Raw genomic sequence first — 27,771 nt, 5'->3', positions numbered from 1 at the left:
ATGTCCCTCTTTGCTCTTATTGACATCCACACATGCAGATTTTTCTGACTTCGAAACTTCCTATCCAAGTATTTTTAGTAATGCAAAGTGTCATATAATGTATATGAGGTTTTCATTTACAATTTTATTTGATTCAGGGTCACTGTGTTTTGAAGAATATAATCATTTCTAACATTTCTATTGCTGGGGCTCAGGAGAACTAGATAAACATGAGAACATTTCCCTGGTATTTATGGTATAAAATTGACATGCATAAGTGTAACTCTTGTTTGGTTTCTGAAGTGAAGGGCATGCGTCATATGATATGCTGTCCATGTGGTGTTTTAGATATTGTGCAGAAATGTTGTCTTTAAGAATAATGAATAGGTAAAAAATGAGTCGATTATTTAAATTGTGAAAAACATTCTTGCTGTTGAACTGCAACCTTTGAATATCATATTCCCACTCTTTTATTTTTAAATAGTAGTTAAAAGAGCATAACAAAGATTTCTTTTTTTTCTGAGTTGGAAGAAAATTCTAGTTATCTCCAAATATGGAGTGACTGTAAAATAACACGAGCCTGGAGGGAGAAACATTTGTTTTTGTTAAGCTTCTGTGAACTCGGTTTCCTTAAAATTTATATTTCACTGTAATGTTTTTTTCAGTGTGGCTTTGGTGTCAGTCCATGGAAGATGGGAACACTTGGCCACGCTCAGTATGGTACGTGCTGGTGTACATGCATCCTGCTCTACTTAGCACATGCAGGTCCTTCAGCTGTCTGCTGAAATTATCAACAGATGACCCATGAGTAATTTCACACCACCTCCTGAGGTTTTTTTTTTACCTTGTTGGCCAGAGTGTCAGAAGGGCCAGCAAGCCTTCACTTCATTATGAGGTTAATGCCAGCAAGAGTGGAAGGCAGTGTGAGTCTCACTGATCGGAGTGTGCTCTGACTGTGGGACCAGCTCCTTGAGCTATCTGGACGTGGTCATGAAGAAGAAGCGGAAGTGTTTGTGCTATGTGGTCTCTGTAAGAACCTTCTTCCAGGCCTAGGGGTGTAGTAGAGTACTTGCCAGTGTGCACAAGACCCTGGGTTTCAAATGGAGCGCTGGGGACAAGGATGGGAAGCTGGTTCTGGCAGAAATGTCAGAGAACAGAAAGAGGGATGTGTGTGGTGGTACACACCTGTAATCCCAGCACTTGGGAGCCTGAGGCAGGAGGATTGCTTCGAATTTGAGACCACACTGGGCTGCAAAGGGAGTTCAAAAGTAGCCTGAATTGCACAACGAAACTGTCTGAAAAAGACCAAAAATAAATAAATAAATGAGCAAGCAAACAAGAAGAAAGAGCATGCCTCATCAAAAGATACACACAGTGATTTTATTTTTTGAAATATAATTGCAATGTGTTTTTGCCTATTAAGGATAGTTAGGATGATAGTTTAAAAAATGACAGACCCCTCTAAATACGATTTTAATCAGTGTGTAAGTATAGCACGAGATACTATAAATGTTGTTAAAAAATGATCATCATTGTGGTGAAGAGACAAAACTGCAGGGGCAGATAAAGGGTTGGCTGGCTTTCTACCTCAAGCAGAATCCCGGCTGAAGCAGCAACAAAAATACACTGTCTTACAATTTCCTTTCCCTATATTGAGATTTGTGAGCTACTTTGTAGGACTTTAGAAAAGAAGTTTCCCAACTTTGCAGTACTATGGACGGGAGAACATGTTGGTGGCTGTGGTGATGCCAAATACATAGAAGGTGGGAGTTCCAGGATCACAAATTCAAACTTAGCCCGGGCAACTTAGTGAGATCCTGCCTCAAAATAAAAATAAATAAATAAAAAGGTCTGAGACATAGCTCAGTGTGAGAGTGCTTGTCCAGCATGAGCAAGGTCTTGAGTTCAATTCTGGGAGGTGGGGGAGAATGTTGTTTGTTTATCTATGTATTTATGAATTTATTTATTGATTTTTGGTACCAGGAATTGAATTCAGGACCTCATACCTTCTAGGGATCCTCAGCTCTTTTTTGGTAATATTTTACTCGGACTTGGAGCTATGCCATAAAGTCTGCTACTTTCTGAGAAGCAAATTATTTAGAGCATAATACCTGTTGTTTAAATTAGGCTGTTTTTGGGTCCTACAACTTACAGGCAGCCATTCAAGCTCTGTCAAAACAGTTATCCGTATCCTGGTAGAGCTCCTGATTGAGATTTCTCATGTTGCAAGGGGTTCCCAAAGTATTGGAATTTAAAAGATCTCACAATTCTGGAACAAAATATTGGGCCAGTTTTTCTGTTGCTGGAGAATATCAGCCTCAGGCTGTGGGGCACTGGCAGGCTGTAGCTCTGTTCTCTTCCTTTGTGGAGGTGCCTGCCTCTCTCTGGTTAGTAGGACCATGTTGAATGGAGGTTTAAGAACAGTGTGCATGGATAGTTCCTTTTCTAGTAGTTCAAAGTTGACTGCTTTTGAGAGCAAACAGAAGTTAGGTTTGGGTGTGATTGAGACCGTAGACTTGTAGGCCATGTGGCTGACATTTTTGCTCAGTGTCCCAGAAGTAAAGCCGCCCCATTAGTAGCTCTCTTGTTAGCTCCTGCTGTTCATTTTGGGACAGAGAGAATGGCAGGGTCTTTGAGGAAGACATTCAGAACCTACTCGCCTGGAGTGGCTGTGGTTTTGAGGAAACTTTGGTGGCAAATGAGCTAGACACATAAAAAGTCTGCCCATGACATTTGGAAGCCAGTTTCTAAGATGAATAAATGTTATTGTTATAAATGACTTTTTAAAGCACAGCCAGGGTAACAATGCGACCTACAAAATGAGATGGCAGGATTGTGTGTCGATGATCAGACATGGAGCTGCCGGAGGGTGCCAGCCCTTGTGTGACTCGGGTTGACTTTGTGAGAAGTCAGGGGAGATTTTTGTGTGTTAAACATTTATAATGTAGGCTCATTTTTCAGTGGTTATAAGAACTGATGGTCCAAATCTTTCTGTTAATTAGCACGGTCATTGCCCAAAGTGTGTGTCTTGAGTCTGTACAATGCATTTCTTCAGCGATCATTGATCAATGTTTTAATATGAGTTGTCACCTATGCAGGAGGTGTCAGGTTGTGCCAGTTGAAGAAGAGGGAAGTTCTCAGAATAATCTGGCTGGCGGGGAGCTCACCGAGTGCTTGCCGATCCTTCCCCCAATCTTTGATTATTATTTCTATGTAAGGTTATGAACTAAAAATGTGATTTCCTCCACTGAGCATAAAAGCTGCATGTGTCAATGTAATATATCGCTGGACAAATTCTTGGCAATGATGCCTGTGTTTTATGTGTGTGCTGTGATTATCTCTAGTCATAAATATTTAAACACATGCTATATGTAACATTTATAATCATCTTTCTAAAGGGAAAAAATGGTGTGGTATGATTCTGGCGGATTATTTATACTATGTTTAAAATGTATTGTACAAAAATGTTGTGTATCAGGCTGCGAAGCACCCAGTGTTCTATTTTTAAATAGTACTATGAAAATAAACTCGCCAGAGTTTAGTAATTTTGCTTTTGAATATTTCTTATTGTAAATTGCTGTTAATTGCTAATGTTCATTGATTTGACCTGCTAATGGGATTAGGCGGACAATGGGAACCTCCTCCCTAAGTTTTTGAAAGATTGTTCAGCAATTCAATCATTCCATAAGTCTGCATGAAGATTGAGAAGCTTTATTAGCCACTGTGGACTAGGAAATTTCCTGCGTACTCATTACCAACTGTCGAGTACCCAAACTTTATGAAAATAACTCGTTTAGAGTAAGCTGAAAATGTGAAAAATATTTTTTGTTTTTGAAAACTAGACATCAGGCTGATAATTCTTTGCTTTTTCATGTGTGCTCTGACAGTAATAACTGCACTCTGTGTGACTGTCATGGTCTTTCTACAGTAGTCTCAGATTCTAATGTGCCTGTTCATTGGGTTGGGCCTGAAGAATATATTGACGATATAAATGAATAAGAGAGAAGAGGAAAGCCACCTGGGTTAATTCCAGTGAAAACAGAAGCTATACTTTTGTTCCCAGAGGAATCCTGAAATGTGTTCAGGAGATGGATATTGGTAATAGCTATGAACTGAAAAGATTATTTTTGACAAAAATGTTACTAGTATGTCAGTGTTTTGCAATAGTTTCATTAAAATACGCTGCATTTAAACTGCTAAAATAAAATATTAGCTTCAAAATTTAACACAACTACTCAGCTTACTGTAATGGTAACGTATATTGTTAATTTGCTAGGTTTTAAAACACAGGACAGGGTGGTGAACATTTGAGAACTTTGAGTGTTAATAACAGGTGGCTGTGGCATGTGAGCCATAGGGCCACCACCACTGGCACGGGACATGTATTTTATTACATTTATTTTAATTTTTCTGTAAATATAGTTGTGTACCTGAACAAACATATTTAAAGATAAGAAGCAAATGAGTTGCAGAGTAGAAAATAAACCCTTTGTGTATTTACAGTATTTTATACCGTGTGTTAATATTTTGATGAATATACTTTTGGTCTTTCTGTGTCCTATGGAGATATATTTTTAGTGACTAGATAGGTTTTAAATAATGTGGATGTAAAGTGGTTTAATTGATAGCATTGTATGTATTTAAGAATATTCAAGTTTTTAATAAAGCAATTGTAAATAATTTTCCTTCCCACACTCATGCTGCTAGGTTCCTTTTGGCCTGGGCAGTAGACCTCAGCTCCTTGTACATGCTGAGCACACCCTCTAACTGAGCTCCAGCCGCAGCCAGGCTCTTACTGATACCTCCTGGTATGTTGGTTTCTGTTGGTGAGTGCTTTGGCAGAGGTCCTAGTGGGGTTCTGCTCTGAACCCTGTCATTTCCACAAGTTGGAAAGGGATGCTGTGTTGAAATCCCTACATCGAAAAAAAGAAAAAAATCCCTACATCGAAAGGGCCTGCGAGGCCCTGCGTTCCCTCTCCTGCCTGGCTAGTTGGGTGTTGGGTTGGGTGACCCCAGTTGTGGAAACTTGGATTTAATACTGTGATAGGTGACCAGGTTTCAAAGATGGGACTGTGTTGTGTCTCAGTTTTTCTTGGTGGAGCACTGAAATAGAACTTATGAAAGCGGAATCTGAAGGCCCTTAGCATCCGGCCTATTCTTTGCGAGGGGAATGGGTGTGTCCAGCTTGTGGGTTTCTGAAGTGCATGTGGTAGGACACAGACTTTGTTCCAACAGAACACCTTGGGTTTCTAGAATCTTTTGCCGGGTATTCAGTGCTTGAACTCAGTAGTACAAGAGCAGCCAGTAGGAGAAACACACCTTAGCCTTGAGGAAGTGCCAGTGTTAGAATAGACTTTGGCTTTACTCTGCCTCTTCGAGCCTGCTTGATAATGTCACTAAGCCAGAGTTGTTCCCATATCAGTGAGAATAATCATTCCTACATCATAACTTGTTATAAGAATTAAGTGACAAATCACAGATGTCATTTGAAGACATATCCTAGCCACTCATTGTTCTTACAGTTCATCCTCATCTTGTCATTTCTGTGAGGTTAGGGCAAGGTTTCCCAAACTTGAGTTCGTGTTACTGATTTGTAGGCCTGATTGATCCTCAGAGTTTCTGATTAGATATTTGTGGATACCAAATACCTAATGAGCCAAATACCTAATATTGAGGATGAGCCTGGATATTTGCATTTCTACCACATTCCGAGCTTGTGCTGATGCTCTCAATCATAATTTGAGAATTGGGTATCATAGACAGTCATTATGAATCAGGAAATTTAATATCTTTTTTTTAATCACATGAGTGCTTAACCTTTAAGATGGTCAAACTTGAAATTATTCATAGTTAAACTTGCTATTATGTAGTCCTGTTTTTCGCAAGTGGTCATATTGGAACTATTTTGGGTCATTAAAGAGATGTAGAGCTAGAATTGCCTGATTATTTTAGGGCTAGAGTAATTTGGGTTGTTTTTTGAAGATTTTGATAGTGTTTAACTATATGCACTTGGATATTAACTAAATGTTAGTGGGAGTTATTAAATATAAGCTCCTTTCCTTGGAGATGGACACTGCATATGTTTCTAATGGGCCAAGTCACTTAAAGTGTGGATCCCTTCCTGCCTCGAGAGTTAAAAAGGACTATTACCCTGTGAGCTGTGGTTAGGTTTTTGTTCCCTTTAAAAGATCTGCATGAAAAGAAAAAAAAGTCTGCAGGGACTAATCTGCTTTTACTGACACCATTCCTGCCAGATGTTTAAAACAACTGGAAGTGTCAACCAAGTGTTGGGAGTTGCCAGTGATGTGCTGTCAGGTGTGAGAATTAAGCTTCATTCATGTAATTTTCTTGATGAGAATACAACTGGTTCATCTCAGGGGCAGACAATGAATGTATAGTGTTGACACACTTAATTTTCTACTGTTTCTACAAAGTGGTTAAATTGACTATTGGCTTTCTAATAAACTGCTTAATGCAAATGAGAAAAAAAAATGCATCCTAGGAGACTGGCTGCCCCTTCTGAAATAATTCACGTGTCCCAAGGTGTCTATCACTAGTGACTATGTGCATATTCACTTTTCTTTCTATAGTTCTTTGAAACATAGATGTCTTTAAAACAAATATAGAGTTCTATTAAAATAATGACTAAAATTTATCAGGGTAATTTGAAAATATTTTTGACAAAATCTAACTTACAACTTCAGAGTTTGTTGCATTGGGGTGTCGCTCATTCTCAGCAGTTTGGAAAACTGAGGCTTGTTTGTGCTCATTCTCTTGCCAGTCTTTGGTTCCCCCTTAGTGGTGCTGTCTGGGGACACGTTGCTCATGGGAAGTTTATTGTCACAGGCAGGAACTTGTGTTGAATCATGGATTGAACCAGTGTGCATGTTGAATAGGAAGCACATTTCTGTCTTTTCTGTGTGTTTTTTAAAATAATTTTTTAAACCTTCCTTTACTATTTTCTTTCTGTCATTTATCAGTTTACATTTTAAGGTTATTTTATATTTTTTTGTCTTCTGTGATAATAGACGTTAGAATTGTATCATTGTTAATGTGGTGTGAATATTGTGAAGTCTAAAGAAATTCTGAAAAACTTTATTCAAAGTGTATATATCACATGAATTTGTGACTTTCTGACAAAAGATATACAAATGATGACCCCCTCCCTTCTTAAAAATTGTGATCAAATGCTCCATTCTGTTCAAGTGTACTGTTCTCCGCATTGAAGATCCATGATTTTCATAGTTAGGAAAAGATGTCCATAACAAAGTTTTAACAAAGAACCACAGAGAATCTAGTCTTACTTAGTTTTTAAATATTAGCAGATGCTACTTAGGTAATCCACAGTTTCTCATGATCGGGGGAAGTATAGGGTTGTTAAGTAGCCTTTAAATATCTGCCTGTCTCCTATAAGGCGGTCTGTCATCCGCTTCCTAATGACATTTGGGCTGGATTATTGTTTGGTGTGTGGGACATAATGGCCCCTGAGTCACTGAATGTTTGTAGCCTCCTGGCCTGTTCCAACTGGTTTTCAGTAACACCCTTCCCAGTTAGGACAACTAATGTGTTTCCAAATATTGCCATTGTGCCCCTGGGTGCAAAATCCACCTCACTGAGAAGTACTGCTGCAACCTGAAGAAAGAAATACATTCCACTTAATTGCCCACTGAGCATAGATACAGACCCTCTCCAAGTCAGCTTTAGTATTTGTAGTCTGCATTGATGTTTTCTATTGTGTTTTGTTTCATTTTGTTCATTGCATACCACTTTATTTAACAGGTACCATAAGGGTTTTTTTTTTTTTTTTGGGTGGTGATCCCTATGGCACTTAAGAGTCATTTGAAATTAGTGAGGTAGAGGTGAACTGTTTTCAGTCTAGCAGGGTTTCCTTCGAGCAAGGTGCAGCAGGATGGCCGGCTGCCACTTCTCCAGGGCTTCCCATGGGTGCATGGGTGGTGGTACTTCTGAGAAATAGCCACTGCGAGGCACTGGCCTTGCCAATGGCTCTGACGTGTGCCACAGGGACAGGCTGCCAGTGGTGTGGCATAGACGTGGAGCTGCCTCTGCTGAGACGCTGAGGCTTCGCTGTCAGTGTGAGAGGACTGTGCCTTCTTATACTTCGGGTTCTGTTCAGGATTAAGATCAAAAGTTTCCTGTGGGTCCAGAATTTATCTGTTCATAGGATGAGGGAGGTTTTTTTGTTGTTGTTGTTCCTTTAGGGATATAGATTATGTCTCAGCACAGATGGCTTTGGAATCTTATATTACAGATTAGAGAGATTCAGATTTTCATTTTTCTAAAGGAAGCATTTATGGTGTTAGATGCTTAGGTGTGGGCATTCCTTGTCTTCTCTTTGCATTTGTGTTTCTTACACAAATGCCATGTGTGAAAAATCAATTGTACTGTGGTTGTGTACGGGGTAAGAGGTTTTCCTCAGGCAATAGATAAGAAATCTTCCAAATGCCTTATAAAACAGTGTGTTAGAAAGACTCTTGTAAACTTTCAGGTGGATTTTGTTTTTCACTTTAAAATTTCACCCGTATCTTCATTTTTACACTGTAATACTTTGAGAAGAAAGAAGAAAATAGAGTGACTATTTAAACTTGCTGTTTCTAGTCCAGGAATGGGGTTGTGCTGCAAAATCAGTTGTTGAGAGCTATGCTATTTTTCCATAGAAACAATATGGCAAATAATAGATTGCAGACTGAACTAAACAACTTATGTAAACCAAAAGTAAAAGGATATATTACAAAGTTATATCTTTATTCCTATCCCGGGGTCATCTTTTCTTTTATTTCCCCATCAATTCTGATGCTGTAGGGGGAGGCTGAGCAGGTGGTCTGTTTGGCAGGTTTGCTTACCTTGTAGGATTTGAAATGTGTCTGTGTGTTAAACCACAGTGTGCTTTGGAGGATCCCTCGCCTGGTAAGTGCCAAGGCTGGACCTACTGTGTGCAGAGTGTGTCTGCTGCCTAGGGTGTAGCAGCAGGTAGAGCTGACTGTGCTGGTGCCTGGGAAGAGAGTAGCCGCCCTGGGCCTGGTGGGGGCTTATGCAGAACTCTGGGAAGGGAGTGCTGTGGACACCAGAGCTTTTCCTCCAGGGTTTTTGGCTCCCTGGTTCCAACTTCTGAGCCATGTGTGGGATTCCAGGATTCCTCTCCTAAATAATAAGGTCCTGGGGTTTGTCCTCACAGTTTCTAGAGAGCTGAAAACTGCAGTGCTGGCAGCTGTTTAATAGCCATTGTGGGCAACGGGGCTGATTTCCTGTGTGGGCCGATTTCTGTGGCGTGACTCACCCCTGTGGTTGCTGCAGCCTGGGTCTGGAGAGGCCCCTAGTGCCCACATGGAAAGCTGGGTCCCCGGTGTGGACCATTGCAAGTGGTGGAAACCTTAGGGTGTAAGGCTGAGAGGAAGGTCTTCCAGCCACTGGAAAGGTGCCCCAGAGGAGACCATGGTGCTCGTGCCCTTCCTCTTCCTCCTTTGATCTCTCAGCCACGAGTGCAGTGGCTTTGCCCTGCCTCTCACTCCTGTCATGACTGCTGCCATGGAGGCCAGCTGAGTGCAGACTGAAACCTCTAAAACTATCAGCCAAAGTAAACCCTGTGTCTTTACAAGCTGGTTTTCTCAGGTGTTCGTTGCTGTTGTGGAAAGCTGACCACACGGTCATCTATATCAAGGCAGGGCCATGTTCCCAAGTATGTGTGGGTGGGTCATCACACAGTGCCGTATACTCTGCTGTGTTATTTCTTCTCTACAGATAACATAAATAAATGCAAAGCCGTATGTACAAGTAAAATGCAGGGGAGCAATAAGGAAGTGATGAGTGTTAAGTATTTATCACCTTTCATTTTACTTTAATTATAAATACGTAATTTAATTCTTAATGTCTGTGTTAATAACTGGCTTGCAAAATCCCCTCACCTGAAATTGCTGTGGCCAGGTGTTCGAATCTGGAGATGTTCAGATTCTGGAAAGAAGAGAATAAGCATCATAAAATGTAGCCTCTCCTGGGCATCTGGGGAAGAACATATTATAGAACATGAATATTTACCAGGTAAGAAAATGTGCATGATCTTGTGTCCATTTGGGCTTGCTTTTTGCCACCAGATGTACTTCTTACACTTCGGAAGAGAGATATGGCTTTCAGAGACATTTGACTTTGGAGCTGTGGCTGAGGCAGTGATGGTGGACCTTTTAGAGATGAGTACCCAAACTGCAACCCAAACCCACTTACTTATTGCGAAGTGCCCACACTGCAGTTAAACCTGAATGCCGATGTTAGTTTAGAAAAACAACTGTCGTCGATGTTAAGCTGCTGGGGTACTTGGCTTGCACGCCGGCATGGAGGGCTTTGCTTGCTGCTGCAGCATGAGGGCTATAGGTTCATACACTGGGCTAAGCCATCACAAACCCACCCTTCTGTTCACAGGTCAGAGAGGCTGCATTTTGTTCCTTTGGGGTGGAGGTACCTTGTGGGGAGGCCTTACCCTGCCACTGGCCTGCTCTTCCTCCCATGGCACCAGACAGCGATGCTTCACCTGCACCCTCGTCCTGGCTGCAGGCTTTCTGTCAAACCCAGCTGACCCCTGTCCCGCAGAGTTGCACTCCGTCAACCGCCTTCCTCCATGCTCAGTGCAGCTCTGCATACTGGGGTTTGATGTGTTCTGTCCACTGCCTATGATCCAGAAGCCTCGGTGACAGCCATGTCCAGCTCCCAGGACGGTCTAGGACAGGCTGGAAGGAAACTCAAGTACTTTGTGTATTGGCTTCTATGTCTTCCTAAAGCCTCTGTCCCCCCAGCTCTGCCACTGGGACAACTTTAGCTGGGTCCCCAGCAGTCTTGGTACTTGTGCTGTGTCCTTTTGATCAGCAGGAGCTTACCTGAAAAATGTCAGCTGATGGTGGCACCCATGGCACGGCCACAGGAGTGGACAGGAGAGACTGAGCTGCCCCTGTCAAAGTGATGTTCTGGGTAGCGTGCTCCAATTCCTTTATTCTCTCCTGGGTTTTAAGGCTCCACAGGAAATGGTAAATATTAGGAACCATGACTTAACAATTTCAGGGTTTTTTCATTAGTATTATCTTTTTATGAGCGAGAAACTAATGAGCAAACCTATTTTAATCGCATTATAGAGACATCTAATTCAGGCTTAGTGGAAAGTGTTAGTATATAAAGATTTCACAGTCTTGCTGTGCTGTCTGCTACTTTGTCGCTGTTCAGGAAGTGACTTTTCTTATTATTTGCCACTTGCCTAAGTGTTTTTCTCTGTCTGACGGTACTGAATCAGGTCAGTTTTTAGGTGGTGGCAATTTATAAACACTGTTCTTTTTCCAAAAGAAAAGGCAACAACCTATGAATGCTTTGTTGATATGAGATTTGCTTTTTTTGTGTAATTTTTGATAGTTTTGAAGGTTGTCTAATCAGAATTGTGTTATATAATGCACACTAAGTTGACCATTTTTTGCATTTCATTTCTTTGCCTTGTAGGATAGTATTTAAAGACATGCAAACATTAAAAGCAGTGCAGCAGTGAGCTTTGTTGGCTTTGGTGTTCCATTCCCCTTTGCTGCCTGGCCTGTGTGGAGAAGGACTTTACTGTCTGAGTGGGCCCCGCTTCAGGCCATTTTGGCACCTCCAGGGTTTCCTGTGACTTTAGAGGCAGAGTTGTTGATGAACAGGCAGGGTGTGGGTTGGTGCCTTTGGTCTGGAATATTTAGGGTCTTCTACTTGGCTTGGGAGTGGCTCCTTCCTCACTGCTTCTCTAATAAGCATCCTTTATTTCTACGTTGTGTCTCCATCTGAACACCTTGGGCATCTGTTTTATTTCCTTTACACATTAATTGGGTAATAGAGTGAGACTCTGTCTGGAAAATAATATATACAAGTAGTCAAAGGCTGTGAAGTGTTTGCAAGAAGCATGATGATCCATGAGAAATAATGGCTCCATATTACTTTCTCTCTCTCTCTCTCTCTCTCTCTCACTCTCTCTCTCTCTCTCTCTCTCTCCCCTTGTCTGTCTGTCTCTCTCACTGGGGATTGAACTCATGGCTTTTGCATTGGCAGCTGTTCTTTTATTTTTGTTTTGAGATGGAATCTTACTGTGTTGCTCAGACTCAAACTCAGCCTCCTTCCTGAGCCTCTCAGAGTGCCAGGATTATCGGTGTGAGCCCCCCTCTTTATCCTCATACAGCTTTTCTAATACAGTGCTATTTTGGTACTCACTAATTGGTTCTAGGAGGTACAAGGAATATAAAAAATGGTAAGTGTCAGACATAAGAGGTACTCAGAGTGATGGCTGATAGATTCCAGACATATTTCAGCAGTGAACTGCTGAAGTGTGTATACATGTTTTTGGTGACTCTGTGTATTTGTCTGTATGTGTATTTGTGAGTATATATTTGAGGAGGTGATTGAAATTAGAATATTTTGATATTTTCCATCAGAAAGAAATCTTGTAATGCAGCTGTGATTTGTGGAGCAGATACTAACTTGAGGCTGGTTAAGATGAACAGTGAGACACCAAGGTGAATCACAGGTAAAGATCTTAAGTTGGAACTTCAAATTCATCAACTTCAAAGTTCATCAGCCCTTTGCCACAGATTACTCTCTGTTATCTTTTCAAGATTTTTAAAAACGCTATTAATAACAGTCCTGGTTTATTTACCAAAATCTAATTTATGATTATTTAACAAGTTTAGTATCTTTGATAAAAATCTTTTTTTTTTTTTGCTAACAAAACATGGAATATTTTCATGGAGCTAAATAGAATCAGATTTGGCTTTTTGAAGCCCTAGCATATTTTCAAGATGATTGCAGATTGAGCATTAATTTTCAAAGTAGTCCCTGCTTTGACCTTGCTCCTCTGTGTGTGTTCTCTCCTTGGCCAGACTGTAAGAATGTGAGCTGTACCTTTCACATGTACCTACTGTTTCCTGGGATTGTAGGCTTGATCTCCTTCCAAACTGCTTTTGGATGTAGCAAGTAATAAGATCTGGGTTTTTGCTAGAGTGCCAGTAAGCAGCAGAACATGACCTGGGTGGCAGGTAGCATTTCTTCGACTGTGGCTTCTTATACCTAGGAAAAGAGCTTCATGTCTTCTGTTCAGAGCCATTAGATTAGGACTTGGTGCCTGGAGGACTTGTAGTATATTAGCTGTTTACGTTAACTTGCCTGCACTTTTCAAAGGAATTGCAAAGCAGGTATGATAAATGAGATTAATTCTTCATGTATTTTGGGGGCACCTCCGCGGCAGGTGCAGAGCAGGACACCAAGATGAATGAAATAGACCTCTGCACAACAGTGGTTTACAGAATTTTCCTCTGTTAACTGTCTTGTGAAGGTGAATGTGTCTGCTTTATGTTATTTGAACGAACAGGATGTCTATTTTTTTGTACATTAGTGGGCTCCAAATTGTTCACCGATATTCCACCATTATTGCAATTCAGATAGCATTGGGGTGAAAGAATTTTAGACTCCACTTGCTGAAAATTCGTGCCGATGTAACATTTCTTGAGAAAGTGCTAATCTGCCTCCTTGTGGTATTTAATTACCACTGCGCCACCATAATTCCTTTTCCCTGCCTCTGCGAAACCATGTTTCCTTGAGTTTACTTCCATTTTTGTCAAATTTCTTTCAAAGTAGGATTGGTAGAAATTTGCAATCTTACTTTCTTTCAGGTTTTGGTCCTGATTTCATTACACGTGCTCATACTGAGTTCCTTAATGAAATGGATCACCTCTGCTGCCCCTAAATACTGACATCCCAATTATCTACATTCAATCTTGAGTTCCCCTTTATACCCTGCAATTCTAGAGTTGTCCTGGGATTAACACCAGGTACAGGAGAGGTTTACCCCAAACGCAGGGCGTCATCTTCCCTTTGTGGCTTGCTGGTCCCTTTCTTGCCTTCTCCCCAGCCACCCAATCACATACCTGGACCTGTTTTAAATAAGTCTCAATTTTGCATTTTCATAATTATGCATTTTAATTGTCTTTTCACTCCACTGCCTTTGTGTTTGTCAAGACCCTCATGACTTCTTCATTATTAGACTAATGAGCTACGAGTGTTTACCCTTCTATTCCTTTCTCTGTACCCCTTAAAACTTTTCTGTGGAATAAATGCAGATTAACTGCTATGTATTAAAGGACGTGCAGTCTTCAGAGTGAGGTTCATGTGACTTGACTTGAAACGGGGTGCTTCTCTTCGACATTTGTGAATGACCTCGGTCTCCTGAAGCTTTCTCTAATAGTAGCTAACATTTATTAAGAACAGGGATCACTCTGAGCTATTTGTCATAAAGAAGGAAACAGCTCAGAGTACTGAGGGCACCCAGTGGAGGAAACTGCCTGCTTGGCACAGTTGGGGAGTGACTGTTCGTAGCCTGCTGGATGCTGGGAGCAGGTTGGGCTGGGAACCCAGGGTAGTAGCCTGGGCCGCATGTCTGCAAATCTCAGGGTGAGCTGACTCCCTTCACCCTTCCTTGGTCAGTGGTGGGCATCTTTTCTGTGAGAAGCAAATGGAAGCCAGGTGGGGTGGGGATTTAGCTCAGTGGCATAAGCACCTGCCTTGCAAGCCTGTGGTTGTGAGTTCAATCCCTGGTACCAGTAAAAATCCAAAAAAAAAAAAAAAAAAAAAAAACAAGGAAGCCAGGCGTTGGTATTCCAAAGTTCCCAAATTCTCTGTACTTGGCCGAATCCACTGATACTTATCTTTCAAAAAATTTACATTAAAATTTATTATGTAAAGCAATTAGTGGTCTGGGGTCAAATATTAAACTTGTACTTTTTTTTTTTTTGAAACTGCCAAATAATGAGCGAGAAAGGATTGACACACAATAAGTATTTATTCTGTGTTCATTTTTTAAAAACATTGCTAAACAGGTTAAAATAATGAAGAGTTGATAAAAGAATTTTATTATTTAGCTACTTTTTGAATAAACCTATCAGTTGATTAAAATGAGCCTAATTTAATCAGCATTGTATTGCACAGAAAATAATTTAGGCTAATGTCAAGGACATGGTTATCTCTCCTTTGTAGAAGGTACTGAAATAATGAATACAGGAAAAAAAAAAGAAAACAGAAAATGTTTGAAGTTTTTTCATCTCTGCCCCAGTGAATATTTAAAAATCACACTCTTTTTGCATGCAAATTAAAGTGAAAGTCATTTTGTAATGTAACATTGGGCTTATATTTTACAAAACAAATTGATTGAACTTTGATCTTTTGCTAATATTGGCTCCTGGTTGTCAGGGTGAATACTAACTTTTTATTATGCATCATTCTAAACTGAACTTCCTCATTCAGAACTTCCTGGAACAAAACTAGTGGCTTTGGGACATCTTAATTTGAAAATGAATCACTGTTTAGTAGCAACTGCCACTTCAACTTTTTTCAGGTCAGTTTTCTCTATGACACCCCTGTAACCCCTCACCCTCCCTCCTATCGAACTAGTCATCTGACTTCCTTTTTTCTTTTAAAGCAGTTAACCTCTCATTTTTCTGATGTTACTTTTAAATGGGAGCTAACTGATCAGTAGGAGCTTGTTCAAACTGTAAAGTCAAATTGCTTAGCAAATTCCTAGTTCTGATTTATTAGCCAAAGTCATAGCCAAGTGTTTTTTTTTCCCTCCCTAGTGTTATTGTTATTTTTAAATATAATTCATAAGATTTAGAACTTAGGAAGTGATCCTTCCAACTTCTATTGTAGAATGGAAAGTTTTCTTTTACTAATTGCTTTAAAAAAGGCATTAACTAGATAAACATACTTAAGATTTGACTGAAAATTTTATTGATTTTTAAAAAAATTGTAAGTTCAGTAAACTCAGTGATGGATTGATTAGTGGGAATCTGTGCAAGTCTGAATGGTGGAAGATACTGGTACTTCCTGAAATAGCAGGTTGACTTCACCAGTGTTCCTAGGGATACCTGCCTGGTTCAGGTGATAAGGAGCTGGTGATAGCTTACCTGGAGCTCTCTTTCCACCTAGACTTTTGGATTCTGCTGGTTGCGAGGTGGAAGGAGGATTTAGGCATGACCCAGGGAATTCAGGACAAGATTTTCAGGACAGTGAGACATGCCTTTACTTAATGGCCTCACTTAGTTTAAAACGTAAAAAGAATAAAAAGAGCTTTCCCAATTGAGGAGCTCAGCCTCCTGCTGGCAATCTCACTAAGTAAATGGAGAAATCCGGTGAGCAGAATAGCAGGGTGTGGTCCTGCCTGGTGTTGACTGTGATGTTGTGTTTCTGGATTGAGGAGTCTGTGTGTCAGGGACTGAAGAGAATTTAGGATGTTGAAGGAACCTGGAATTGAGGGTGGTGAGCAGAGGTTCCTTTAGTTTAGGAAGAAAGCAGCATATCCCTTTTCCATAGTTATGCCATCCAGTCCAGGAAACATGGTTGGTGCTGCAGGTTTGTGGCTTAGCTAAGGCACCGAGAGGCTGTGTTCACATGTAGGATGAGTGTGTGTACATATGCCTGTGGTTTTGGCTTGTTTCATTCAACTCTATTATTTCTTTTGTGATATTATACTTTGGACTGATGGGGTTTTAAACTGAAATCTTTGATCCCCAGACAGTTGGCATTTATCGACTGAGTTACTTCTGCAGGATTTTCCTGTGTAGGACTTAGCATGGCAGCTATTCCTGAATACATGTTCTACATATGGATTGTCCAGCCAGATCATCCACAGACTAAAACAGAGCATGCTGTGGAGTTCTACTAGGGTATGTTACTTGCTGTTAGATGGATAAATGTTAAAAAGTTTGCAAAATGTAGGGCAGTCATAGATGAGGGACCTCCTAGATGACACACAGTAGCCTCCAAAATCTGCAAAAAAAAAAAAAAAAAAAAAAAAATGGAGCCAGGCTTGTGATATCCCATGGTGGAATTAAGTCAGAGGATGCCAGAATTTTCTATGCTCAGCTTAGCCAGTAGGAGAAATAGCTAGCTTTTACTGTGCTCATGGTATGTGTCAGTGCTTTACTATGTGTTGGGACTTTCTGTTTTTTTTTTTTTTTTCCCCATCAGCCTAACATACTTAATTCTTAGTGTGCCAACAAAGCACAGAATTAATCTTGTGTGTATAACATTTAAAGTTTTCCAATGACAAGCATGAGATTCTCCTGAAGTGACTTAGGTTTCATTGGCGTAGCTTGTATTCCTACTATTATAAAACATCATTGCCCAAGTATATTCTTTTATGATTGTTTTGCTTATTTGTCCACTAAAACATTAGCTGTATTTAAATGAGTTTTTAATGAACCATGATGGCAAGTAAGGCTCAGAGAATGATTAAGGGTTTAGTATTGTCTCTATGTCATTAAAGTAAGTTTAGTCATCAGAAAGCTCACAGATTGATTTTATAGTTCCTTTTTCTCCATGATTACATAATAATTAGTTACTATATCATCCTAATATCTTCTGAGGTTATTTTACAGTCACACCATGGTCTCCTTGAGAGAAAGATGCACGTGTTCCTGATAAAAATCACAATTAATGCCATCTCCTGCAAGTTGGAGTCTTTCTCTATGCAAGTAACCAGTTTCAGAAGTATTTTGCTCTTCCTGAGCTGTCCTGCTTTTTATCATCAGTTAAGCAATGGCATAATGTAGTTATAATCTCACAGAGACGTACAGATGGGACACTGACACTTGTGACAGTGGCAAGGGGGTTTGCATTATACCTGACAAGTGGGTCAGCTTGCTTAAGGCTATGTTCATTTGCATATTTTCTTTGTGGTTTGTGGTTGGCATACCCAAGGCTATTAGTTGAACATAACTCTTAAAATGGGAATCTAATTAGTCTAAAGGCTCAGTGAGTGATAGAGTGTGTCACCCTGAGGAACAGCAGAATTAAGCCTCAGCTCTGAAATGTAAGCAATGGGACCGAGAGTGTCATGGGTAGGTATCTTTCACTGCAGTTTCCAGATGGAGCAGAGTATCTCAGGCATCTGCCATGAATCCATGCTATATTCTTCCAGGATGCTATCAGTTCTTGTGGGACAAGTGAGCTGTCACCTTTGGTAGGTAGTCACAGTGGTGGATCCTCCCAAGTGGGAGTGGAAATATCTTGCTTTTTTCCTAGATGTTGCATTGTTTGAAATGGCACAATTAAAGATTTATCTCATTAAATTTTTTTCTTGTGTTGGATAACACACTATGCTAATTTTTAAAAGCATGTTATTGCCTGGTTATTTTTCCTTTAGAGCTACATGTAAAGAGTGCTTTGTGAAGTTTTAGAAATTTAAAGCAGTTTGCTTTAGTGCTCACAATTCTGCTGGATTTTCTTCCTGTTATTTTCTATTGCATATATTTATGGGCAGGTTGACCTGCCCCAAAACTTCCTGCCACCGCTCTGAGGCGTAGTCAGTTCTGTGTTTCCTGTGGACCAAGTTGGCATCATCATCCTTACGATTCTGTAGAATCAGCGCTACCCTCATGTCCTCATGTCTTCAGATGAAGAGTGAGCTTTGGAGGCATCTTGGAGATCACTCCCGGCTTTAGTTTTCCACATGATTTGGTCTTTCCTGGGGTGATGCCTTTGTAAACAATTATGCCTCTATTTTATAGTCAAATAATTCAATACATTAATATAAAATATCCCAGGAACATTCTTGTTACCTGTTGTAACTTCATGAGGATATGGTCAGCTTGTCTGCATTTAAGGAAACAGCAGAGCGCTCTTCCTGAAGAGAAGTGGCAGTAAAATGCGTTCTGAGTGTGTATAGACTCTGCGCCTAGAGCAGAACCTTTCAGAGCTTTCAGTGATAATGAACAGCTGGCTGTGGCACCTGTGCCATAGGTTTGTCACCCATGACCCTGAGGTTTTCAAGTAACTACTTGACCTAAATCACCTGCCATTTTCCTGTATGAAGGCAGAACCTGCACGTTCTTTTGATTTTTTTTTTTTTTTCTTTTCTTAAGGCTCCCTGATTAAGACTGAGTGATGCTATCACCAGCATGGAATGGTTTGCAATTATCTTGATTGCCTTCAAGTGTATTCAGAAAAATTTTACATGGTGGTATCAAAATTGCATTGATTTGGCAAGGTGGGTTATTACCTTTGGTTAATCAAGAATGAACAGAGCCCTATTCACAGACTGGTAGATGATTATATTCTGTAGCTACCCAGTGTGTTATGCTGTTGCGGTAGATCTAGAAGCAGGAGGATTTTGTTTGAAGTCAAGTACCCTTGATTTTGCAAGATTCATTCTATCATTACTTAACTCTGGCTCCATCAGTCCTTTGTAGAGTGGAATGTGAGGCACCCATGGGGGAAATGGAGCAGTTGTGGAAGAACTTTCTGTGGTTAAATGTTGGACAAGGCATTTTCAAGGAAAACTTCCTTGCCTTCCTTTTTCTAATGCTTTTGTGACTTTGTGACACAGCATCTCAATATACGGTTCAGATTGGCCTCGAACCCACTGTGTTGGACAGACTGGCCTTGAACTACGAATCCTCTTCCCCCAGCCTCTCAAGTGCTGGGATTACACCCATGAGTCACCATGCCCAACTTCCAGTTTAAAAAAAGGGGAGGCAGAGATATAGCTCAGCTGCACAGCACCTGCCTGGCAAGCTTGAGATCATGAGTTTGATCACCAGTACCAACGCCCCCACCAAAACAAAACAAAACAACTTATTGCTGTGTGAAACCAAAACACACCAATTAAACTTTGCCTCATTCTTTATTATTCTTGAAACTGATCCTCATATTTACAACAAAAATCAACATTTGTCAATCACTGCCATACAATTTATGAACAGCTAAGTGAAAAGTGTGTGTTTGCTTTGTTTTAAAAGCTGATAGGCCTTATCTCTTCATTTGTCACAACAGCCTGTGGGCACTGACACTGTTAGTTTCTTCTTTCTGCCATAAGTTTCCAAAAACTCATGGCTTAAAGTAATGCAAGTTTGTTGGGAGTTCTGTCTTTTATCTAGACATTCCCCCAAGCCTCACACCCTCTTCTGTGGGGTTTTTCGAAAGTGCCTGGATGAAAGGTGTGTGGATATGGATCAAGGCTGTGTGAGTATGGATTAAGGGCCTATGAATGTGGATTAAAGACTTGGGATAACTAAATTAGTTCTCATATTGGTTTAATATTGTACTGTGTGTGGAAGATGAGAAGGCCCAATCTGAATGCAAGTCACACCAACCACTAATGAGGCATACAGCTTGGGTGGAACATAAAGAGAAAGATGGAACGCAGGCTGACTGTCTCCTGCCTCCATGCCGTGTGCTGTTTCTCCTCTGGGATGCCCGTCTGTCAGGCCACCCTGCCTTAGAGCCAGCCAACTATGTAAGGGAACCTCTACAGACTGACCTAAAGAAACCTTTCCTTGCTTACCTTGTGGGTGTTGGGTACTGTGCCTCCATAATGAGAAAGTAATTAAAATATTAACAGTTCTAAGTAGTAGAAGTCTGACAGGGATCTCACTGTGGAAAAAGCACTGTGTGTTAGCAAAGCAGAGTTCCTTTCTTGAGATCTGGTGGAGAATCTCCTTCTTGGCTGTCTAAGTGCTATTGGTTGGTGTTCTTTGGCTGATATTTCAAAAGAGAGGCAGTACAGCTTCTCTCTGTGGCATCTTTCTGTGACCACAACTAGGGAAGGTTCTCTTTTTTCGAGATTGGTGATTTGATGAGATTCACCGAATAGTCCTGCATAATCTCTTCACTTAAAGTCTGTAATCCAAAAGCAGTTTGTAAACTGCTTTTGCTATGGGAGGTAGTATTTACTGGTTTCAGGGATTTGGATATGAACAAGTTGGGCAAGTGGCTACTATTCTGCATAGCACAACTGCCACCTGGATTTTCCACATGAAGGAAGACTTGGAGATATTCAGGAGGCCCTGGCTTTCACCAGTGGTCATCTAAAAGACAAGGTGGCAGGTGGTTTTCAAAGCACCCCATTGCAAATTTTGTTCTCTGAGCATCATTGCTCCAAGCATTTGTGGGTCTTCAGTTCATTGTTTTGCCCATTAAAGCAGCGACATGAAATGCATTTATGTGTGATGCTTTTGTAGCAGGTTGTCTTTTGGAAAAGGTTCTTATGTTTCACAAAATTAAAGTGACTTATCCTGAAATGAAGCAGGAAACGTGTGGAAATTATGGATATTATCCAAATTCAACTGTTGTTTCTCATGGAGACTCAATGGGTAGATGGGACAGGAGAGAGATCAAGTAGTAACTATTGCAAAAGTTTTAAAGTGAACTTTAAAAAATGATCTGTTTATGGACAACAGGGAGGATTCCATCTGTCAAAATACAGAATTGAGTTGCATCAGAGATTTAAAAGACATTTACTTTTGAAGGTCATGATAGAGATTTTAATATGTAGTGTTTTTGTGAGGGTCCCGTTTTGCTGTGTTATGGTATGTATTCTTGTAGAGTAGGTTTTCTAAAATTATATATCCTTCCTAATTTAACACAAAATTACTTCATATCTGCACCTGGCGCTTAAATTTTGGTTTAAAAGAAAGCTGTAAAATTGTAAGCTATTGGCATATTGCAAATCACCAACTGTGATGAAATTCAAACAGCATTTGTTCATGGCACAGTCCAGATTTCATAATCCTTGTTTTCTAAAAATGATGAAGATAATTATTGAAACTAATATACATGTATAAGCTTTTCCATCATGTGTGGCATTTAAAAATTCGTTCTCTGTAATTTTCCATCTCCGTTTTCAGTTTGCAGAAAGGACTTGATTCTTTAGAAAAGATATCATTGTGAAAAGTTAATAACAAACTTGAATTTCATTTGCTTCCAATTATACACCAAAATGTCAAAACTTAATATCTTCAAAATGCATATTAAGCTACATACCTTGTGAAAAGCATGATGTTATTAAAATCAAATGCAGAAACTCTAAATTCTGATCAAAAGCTTGAGATGGATATTGTTAGCTTCTTAGACTTACAAAAGTACTTTAACTTTTAAGTTTATTTCCCATATTGAAAGCCTAAATCCTTGTTTCCTAAAAGGTATGTGGAGAGTGGCTGAGCTGGAGGTCGAGTACACACTTGAGATAGAGCAAGGCCAATGCAGAAAACACGGAGCGCCAGAGGCGAGCCAAGTTGTTGGGACTAGAGGAAGGCCAGTCAGCAAGGGTGTGGCCTTGGTGTTCCTTCCGGTTAACTACCACACAGATAGCACGAGGATGTTTTACTCTCAGTGTCCTCAGCAAAGCACTGAGACCTTGCACCTTGCACTTGATATATGCTTCCTCTCTTTTTACTGTGTATAAACAAAGACACAGACTGCTGGGCTGTTGCTGCCTCTCCACCAGAGAGGCCAGGTCCCATACGACCTCAGTAGTCCTTTTAGTATGTGTCTAGTTTTGTCTTAATCTCCTGTCTCACCCCTCTCTGGACCCTGCTGGCTGTGCGGGTCATGGCAAAAATAGGCAGTGTGGAAGAGCATGGTCAGGCTGTAGCCCATGGGCACATATAACTGTCTACCTGTTGGGAGCCGCGGCCAAGCCCGGTCGCCTTACCTGGCGGACGTGAGGCCTGTAGAAAAGAGCAAAGCCTGAGCTAAGTTACCCCTCCCATCGAGTGAGCCAAGTTGGCGCCTGCTTCCTGCCCCCTGATTGCCCTGGCGACGTAAGCAGCCCGCAATAGAATAGTCTGCCTAGCAACAACTGATGTTAGCCAATCAGCCCGCATCGCGCGCTTTGAACTGATTGGCCACTGTTACCCTATAAAAGTAAGTGCCTCTCCCGCCAGGAGAGAGAAGCACAGAGAGAGATAGAAAAAGTCCACCGGTGAGAAAGGACTGGTGACAGAGCAGAGGCCTCGCGGGGCCCACGCGGAGACAAATAAAGACAAGGTTGCACACCGTCAGAATCTGTCGTGTGTTTTTCCTGCCGGCCGGGAGCGACACCGACATCTACCTGCTTTTGTAAATAAAGTTTCATTTAAACAGCCACAGTCATTTGTTTGAGTGTTGTTTCCTATAGCTGTTTTTGAGCTATTGTGGTCAACTGGAATGATTTTGACAGAGATGATTTTGGATCACACCTCTGAAAGTCTTTACCTTCTGACCTTTTTCAGAAAGAATTTGCTGGTCCTTGGCCTAGTGCAATATCTGGGCTTCTAATACAGGAAAACATTTGCCAGTGAATGTCAGATAAGTAAGCTGATATACTTATGGAACATGGAAACGTTGGTGTACAACTCCAAACACCTTTCCATTTTTTTGTAGCTTTAAAGAATTTCTTTTCCCACTTGTGTTGCTTATTATAAGATTGAGTGGCCCAAATGTTCATTGTACTTTGCCTTCTTCTTACAACTTAACCCCCCACTGGATTATTTAATCAGCTAATTGTATATTATACCGCAGCAGGGTCTGAGCTTCCTGTTTGTCTACATGTCTCTATGATGTTACAATGATTTTATTTCATAAATTGATTAATGATATGCAAATGTTCATGAAAATAGCATTTGTTCAAAATGACAGAAGTATGAAATAAGGATTATAATTATAAGTACTGTTCTTATTCTGTGAATGTGTCATACTGTCCTTGAACTCATAGGAGTATGGGCACTGAGAAAGCTTGGGTGGGCCCAAAAGAGATGGTTCATTTTGGCCATACCCCATCGTGGCTCTTTGCTTGCAGTGCTGATCTGGATGTGGATTGAGGTGAATGTCTTGGGCAAAGTATTGTTGATCCATTCAAATAAATGTGTTAAACTTTTTTTTTGTGTGGGTGTGTCAGACTTCTAAGAACTGCAATAGAAACAGAATGGATTTTTATTTTCATTAGTACATTAGTTTGTAACATTTAAAAATTTTGATTTGAAATAATTTTAAATTCCAGGAAGTTGGAAAATGGATTCTTTTAAATGCCCTTTATTTTTCTGAAATAGATTAACATCCTGTGTAATCAAAATGAAATTATCAAAAAAAGAACACTGCATCAGTACTGTCAACTAGTCTTTAGAGTTTATTTAAATTTTGTATCTTTTACTGACATCCTTTTTTTCTAATCGTGGGTACATTAGGGATTATATTTTATGAAGTCCTTATTTTTTCTTTGTCTCCAGTTTACAAAAGTTCATTCCTTCATTTACTTTCATGAACTTTTTACTCTAAGAGTATAATTTTTTGGAATGTCTTCCAGTTGAGGTTTGTCTGAAGTCTCATGATTAAACTGAAATTACACATTTTTGGCAGAAATACCTGCTGCAGAAGTAATGTTACAGCCTGCTCACTGTGTTTCATCAGGTGACACATGATGCCGGTGTGTCTTATCACTGCTGAAGTGGCGTCTGCCAAGTTTCTCTACTGCAAAGATAACTTTTTCCTTTTTTAGTTGAAATGTGGTTTATGGGGAGTCATTTTGAGATGTGAGAATAGCCTGCTTCTTATCATATTCTTCTGCATTACCTTTAGCATCCATTGGTAGACCTTATCTGCAAGTTACTATGGACGTTGCCTAGTGATGACTTCCATCTCCAACATTCCAACTGTCTTCATTATTTGGAAAGGTGTTGTCGGGAACAGCTATCCATTTTTCACCATTTACGAAACCATGAATATTAGTTTATTCTTTTGGTTATGGTTCAATGCTAGCATGGCCTATTTTATTTTCATTTATTATTTTTTTTTGAGGCAAAGTCTCACTGTACAGCCCAGGCTGGCCTTAGATTTACAGCAGTCTTTCGGCTTCAGCCTCCTGAGTGCTGATCTTGCAGGCATACACCACTGCACTTGGTGCCCTGCTTATTTATTTAAAGGTTATTTAAGTTTTTGCCCCATCAAGTTGACATCTGTATCCCTTCATCACTTTCGAATACTTCATCTCAGCATCTTATATCATTCCAGTTTATCCTGTGTTTTCCCTGTTCCCAGTCCTAAAAGCAGCCATTGCCCAAGGAGTCCTGGTTTGTTTATTGGAGAATAGTATTAGTAACTAATATATGAGCCCTGATGCTATGACCTTTCAATAAACAGAGCCAGAAGGTACAGAGGGTCATCAAACTCTGATAAATGTTTGAATTTTATAAATTTATTACTGTAAGAGACACATGGCCATTAATCTCCCTCAAAATCCCTCCTCCATACCTCCATCACCTCTAATACTTGTTCCACCATTTTGCCACAAGTAGCCCTCTTTCTTGAGTGTTTTTCAAAGTGTGACAAAAAAATGTGGGAGGGCAGACTTGCAAAAACATCATGGTGTGTCCTCACCCACTTCATTCACTGGATTTGGCACTGTTCGACTTCTGGCTCTTCCTTAAGGTCAAACTGATCATGAAAGAGAAACATTTTTAATTGATTCCAGACATTGAGGTAGGCGTGATAGCACAACTAAAGACACACAAGAAAGAGGATTTCCAGAGCTGCTTCAGACAGTGGCAAGAAGGATGGAATTGTGTTTGAAGTGAGGTGGTTTATTTTGACAATGTCTGTTCCTATGATAAATTTTATTTTAAATCCAGATCGTATTTTTTCATGTTTGAATATTGATGCAGTAACATTCATCTGTGTCTGTCTGTGTGCCTGCCTAACTATGGTCATGCACTGCATTATGACATTCCCACCCATACAGAGCAACATATATAACGCTGGTTCCATTAAGGAGCTGAAATTTTCCTTTTGCTTGGTGACATCTCATGTGTTCCTGGTGATGCTGGTGGAAAGAAAGCCATTGTGCTGCCAGGCATAGCAAAGTATCGCACTTAGGATTATGTTCAGTATGCGATACTGGTCACTGATGATAAGTGGCTTGTAACAGTTGTGTGTGTATACTTCTAATTATTTTTAAGGGTACTCTTAAAAAATGTTCATGGGAATGGTATGCCTCATCACTCAGCAGTAGCTTCCCACGCCGCACCCAGTAGTCACTGTGTCAGCCTAGGTTTGTGTACGCATGCTCTTGTACGTTCACATCGTGGCAAAATCACCCAGGGGTGTGGATCCAAAACTTATCCCTTTGTTAGGTGGCACCTGCCTGCGTCCATCTATAAAAACCCTGAGTTCATACAGCAACACAGAATTCCTTATTCATGACTTCTGAATAATGGATTTCATTATCCAGAGTATCTTCACTTTGTATTCTTTCCTGGTATGCATGTTTGTGCGTGCGTGTGTGTGTGTGTGTGTGTGTGTGTGTGTGTATCAGAGTGAGAATTGCTAAGCCATGTAATTTTAAAAAGCAATTTTACTAACTAGCAAAGTATTTGGGTGACAGCTACTTTTATCTTGATATTTACATTAAAATTCAACTTTCAAAGTTAAACTAGTGGTTCTGTTTCTCACCCCGCGCAGTGTGATCATAGTAATTATTTGTAGCAAGTCAGGTTTATTTGTTTGTGTGCCATTTTGGACCACCATTTCCCCATCCCCCAATGTACTTTCCGTCCGTTTTGCTTCCAGTTATTTGTTTGGGTTTTAGAATCATTACTGTGGTTCTGAGCTATGCAGCAAAATGTACTCAAAAAGTGTCATTTCCTATTATTGCACCAGTCTATTTTTATTCTGTTTCAGATCTGTTCCTATTTGCTCCCTATAAGCAACTCATTTCAGTAGTTTCTTTTATTCCTTCCTACATGTTTTGTGCAGAAATGAACAGATACATGTACCGTTTGTAATATCCACTTCTCCATGTGTGGAGGTAGCTCATGTTGTGTGTATGCATGCACACATACAACTACGTTTACCTATGTATTCACATGTACACATACATTTTGGCAGTTCTTTCTACTGAACAACATATCCTATATTTCAGAAAAGGTTTAAATCCATCCCTGTGTTACCATTGTGTGATAGTAATCAATTTGATTGTTTTTGTTCCCTAGAATTTTGGATATGAAATATATAACTTAAAAATGTAAAAGTAAAGCATACTTAAGGGAAACACAATTTTGGGGGGGGTCTTCTTGCTTTTTACTTAGCACATTTTCTCACTTTTGATTTATGTCAAACTGTTATAATATCAAAATATTATTTAATATTGTTTAGTAGTTTAAATGACTTTGTTTACAGATGCACATTTACTTCTCTTTTCTAGCTGGTAGCTGTGTTTGATGAGCAAGACCCACATCATGGAGGTGATGGCACCAGCGCCAGCTCCACAGGGACCCAGAGTCCAGAAATATTCGGGAGTGAGCTTGGTACCAACAATGTGTCCGCCTTTCAGCCTTATCAAGCAACAAGTGAAATTGAGGTCACACCCTCAGTCCTTCGCGCAAGTAAGTGGAAACTCTTTTTGTTCTCTGCACATTTCATCTTAATTTACAGGGACACTGACTTGTTAGCCATTCCTGCTCCTGTGAATGGAATTCATTATGTTTCTATCAGAAGTCAATTAAGTGTAGAGCCTAGGCCAATGTCTTTTGCAAGAGAAGTAGAGTGAGCTTATGTTAATTCAGATCAGTAGCTATTGTTGCAGTTAAGTTACCTGGCTTCTTCTTCCTGTGTATTTCATTGGAAAGTTAGAAGGGAGAGAAGGAATCAAAGGACTCCCTAGCAAAACACAGTGCAGCCTCATGCATTCACAGTCAGCTCAGGGACGAACACTGCTGTATTAGTTGGACTCTATGTGAGAGGTGGAGAAGAAGAGACCTCAGGGCCAGAGTTATTGTCAAGGTCTGGAGGAGCTGCTGTTGTAGGGCATCTCCAGGACAGGGAAGTTAGGGGACAGTGAATGTCTGTATGAGAATGACGCTACATTTATTTGAAGAACCATGGTAATCATTTCTGGAAGATTGACTTACAAAGGTCAAATACTTTTGCTAGAAACAATATTTTGTATTTATAATTTTCTGAGCTGTTATTCAGTAGAAGGTCTGT

At 40.2% G+C, this 27,771-nt stretch overlaps 1 protein-coding gene across 15 annotated transcripts in view; it reads left to right on the top strand.

Annotated features, from left to right (window-relative positions):
- The window catches only part of Pard3 (par-3 family cell polarity regulator), a 605,303-nt gene that overhangs the window by 193,749 nt on the left and 383,783 nt on the right, over positions 1–27,771 (top strand). For all 15 annotated transcript variants that reach the window (XM_063253682.1, XM_063253679.1, XM_063253681.1 and 12 more), the window contains one exon: positions 26,990–27,170. In XM_063253682.1, the coding sequence (XP_063109752.1) occupies positions 26,990–27,170 (181 nt within the window). The remainder of the gene's footprint in view (positions 1–26,989; positions 27,171–27,771) is intronic.

Source organism: Cavia porcellus, unplaced genomic scaffold, assembly GCF_034190915.1.
Source record: "Cavia porcellus strain 051 isolate PalLab524CR breed Dunkin Hartley unplaced genomic scaffold, mCavPor4.1 scaffold_7, whole genome shotgun sequence".
Lineage (NCBI taxonomy): Eukaryota > Metazoa > Chordata > Mammalia > Rodentia > Caviidae > Cavia > Cavia porcellus.
Note: the sequence above shows the minus strand (reverse complement) of the source record. Positions and strands in the feature narration are given on the sequence as shown.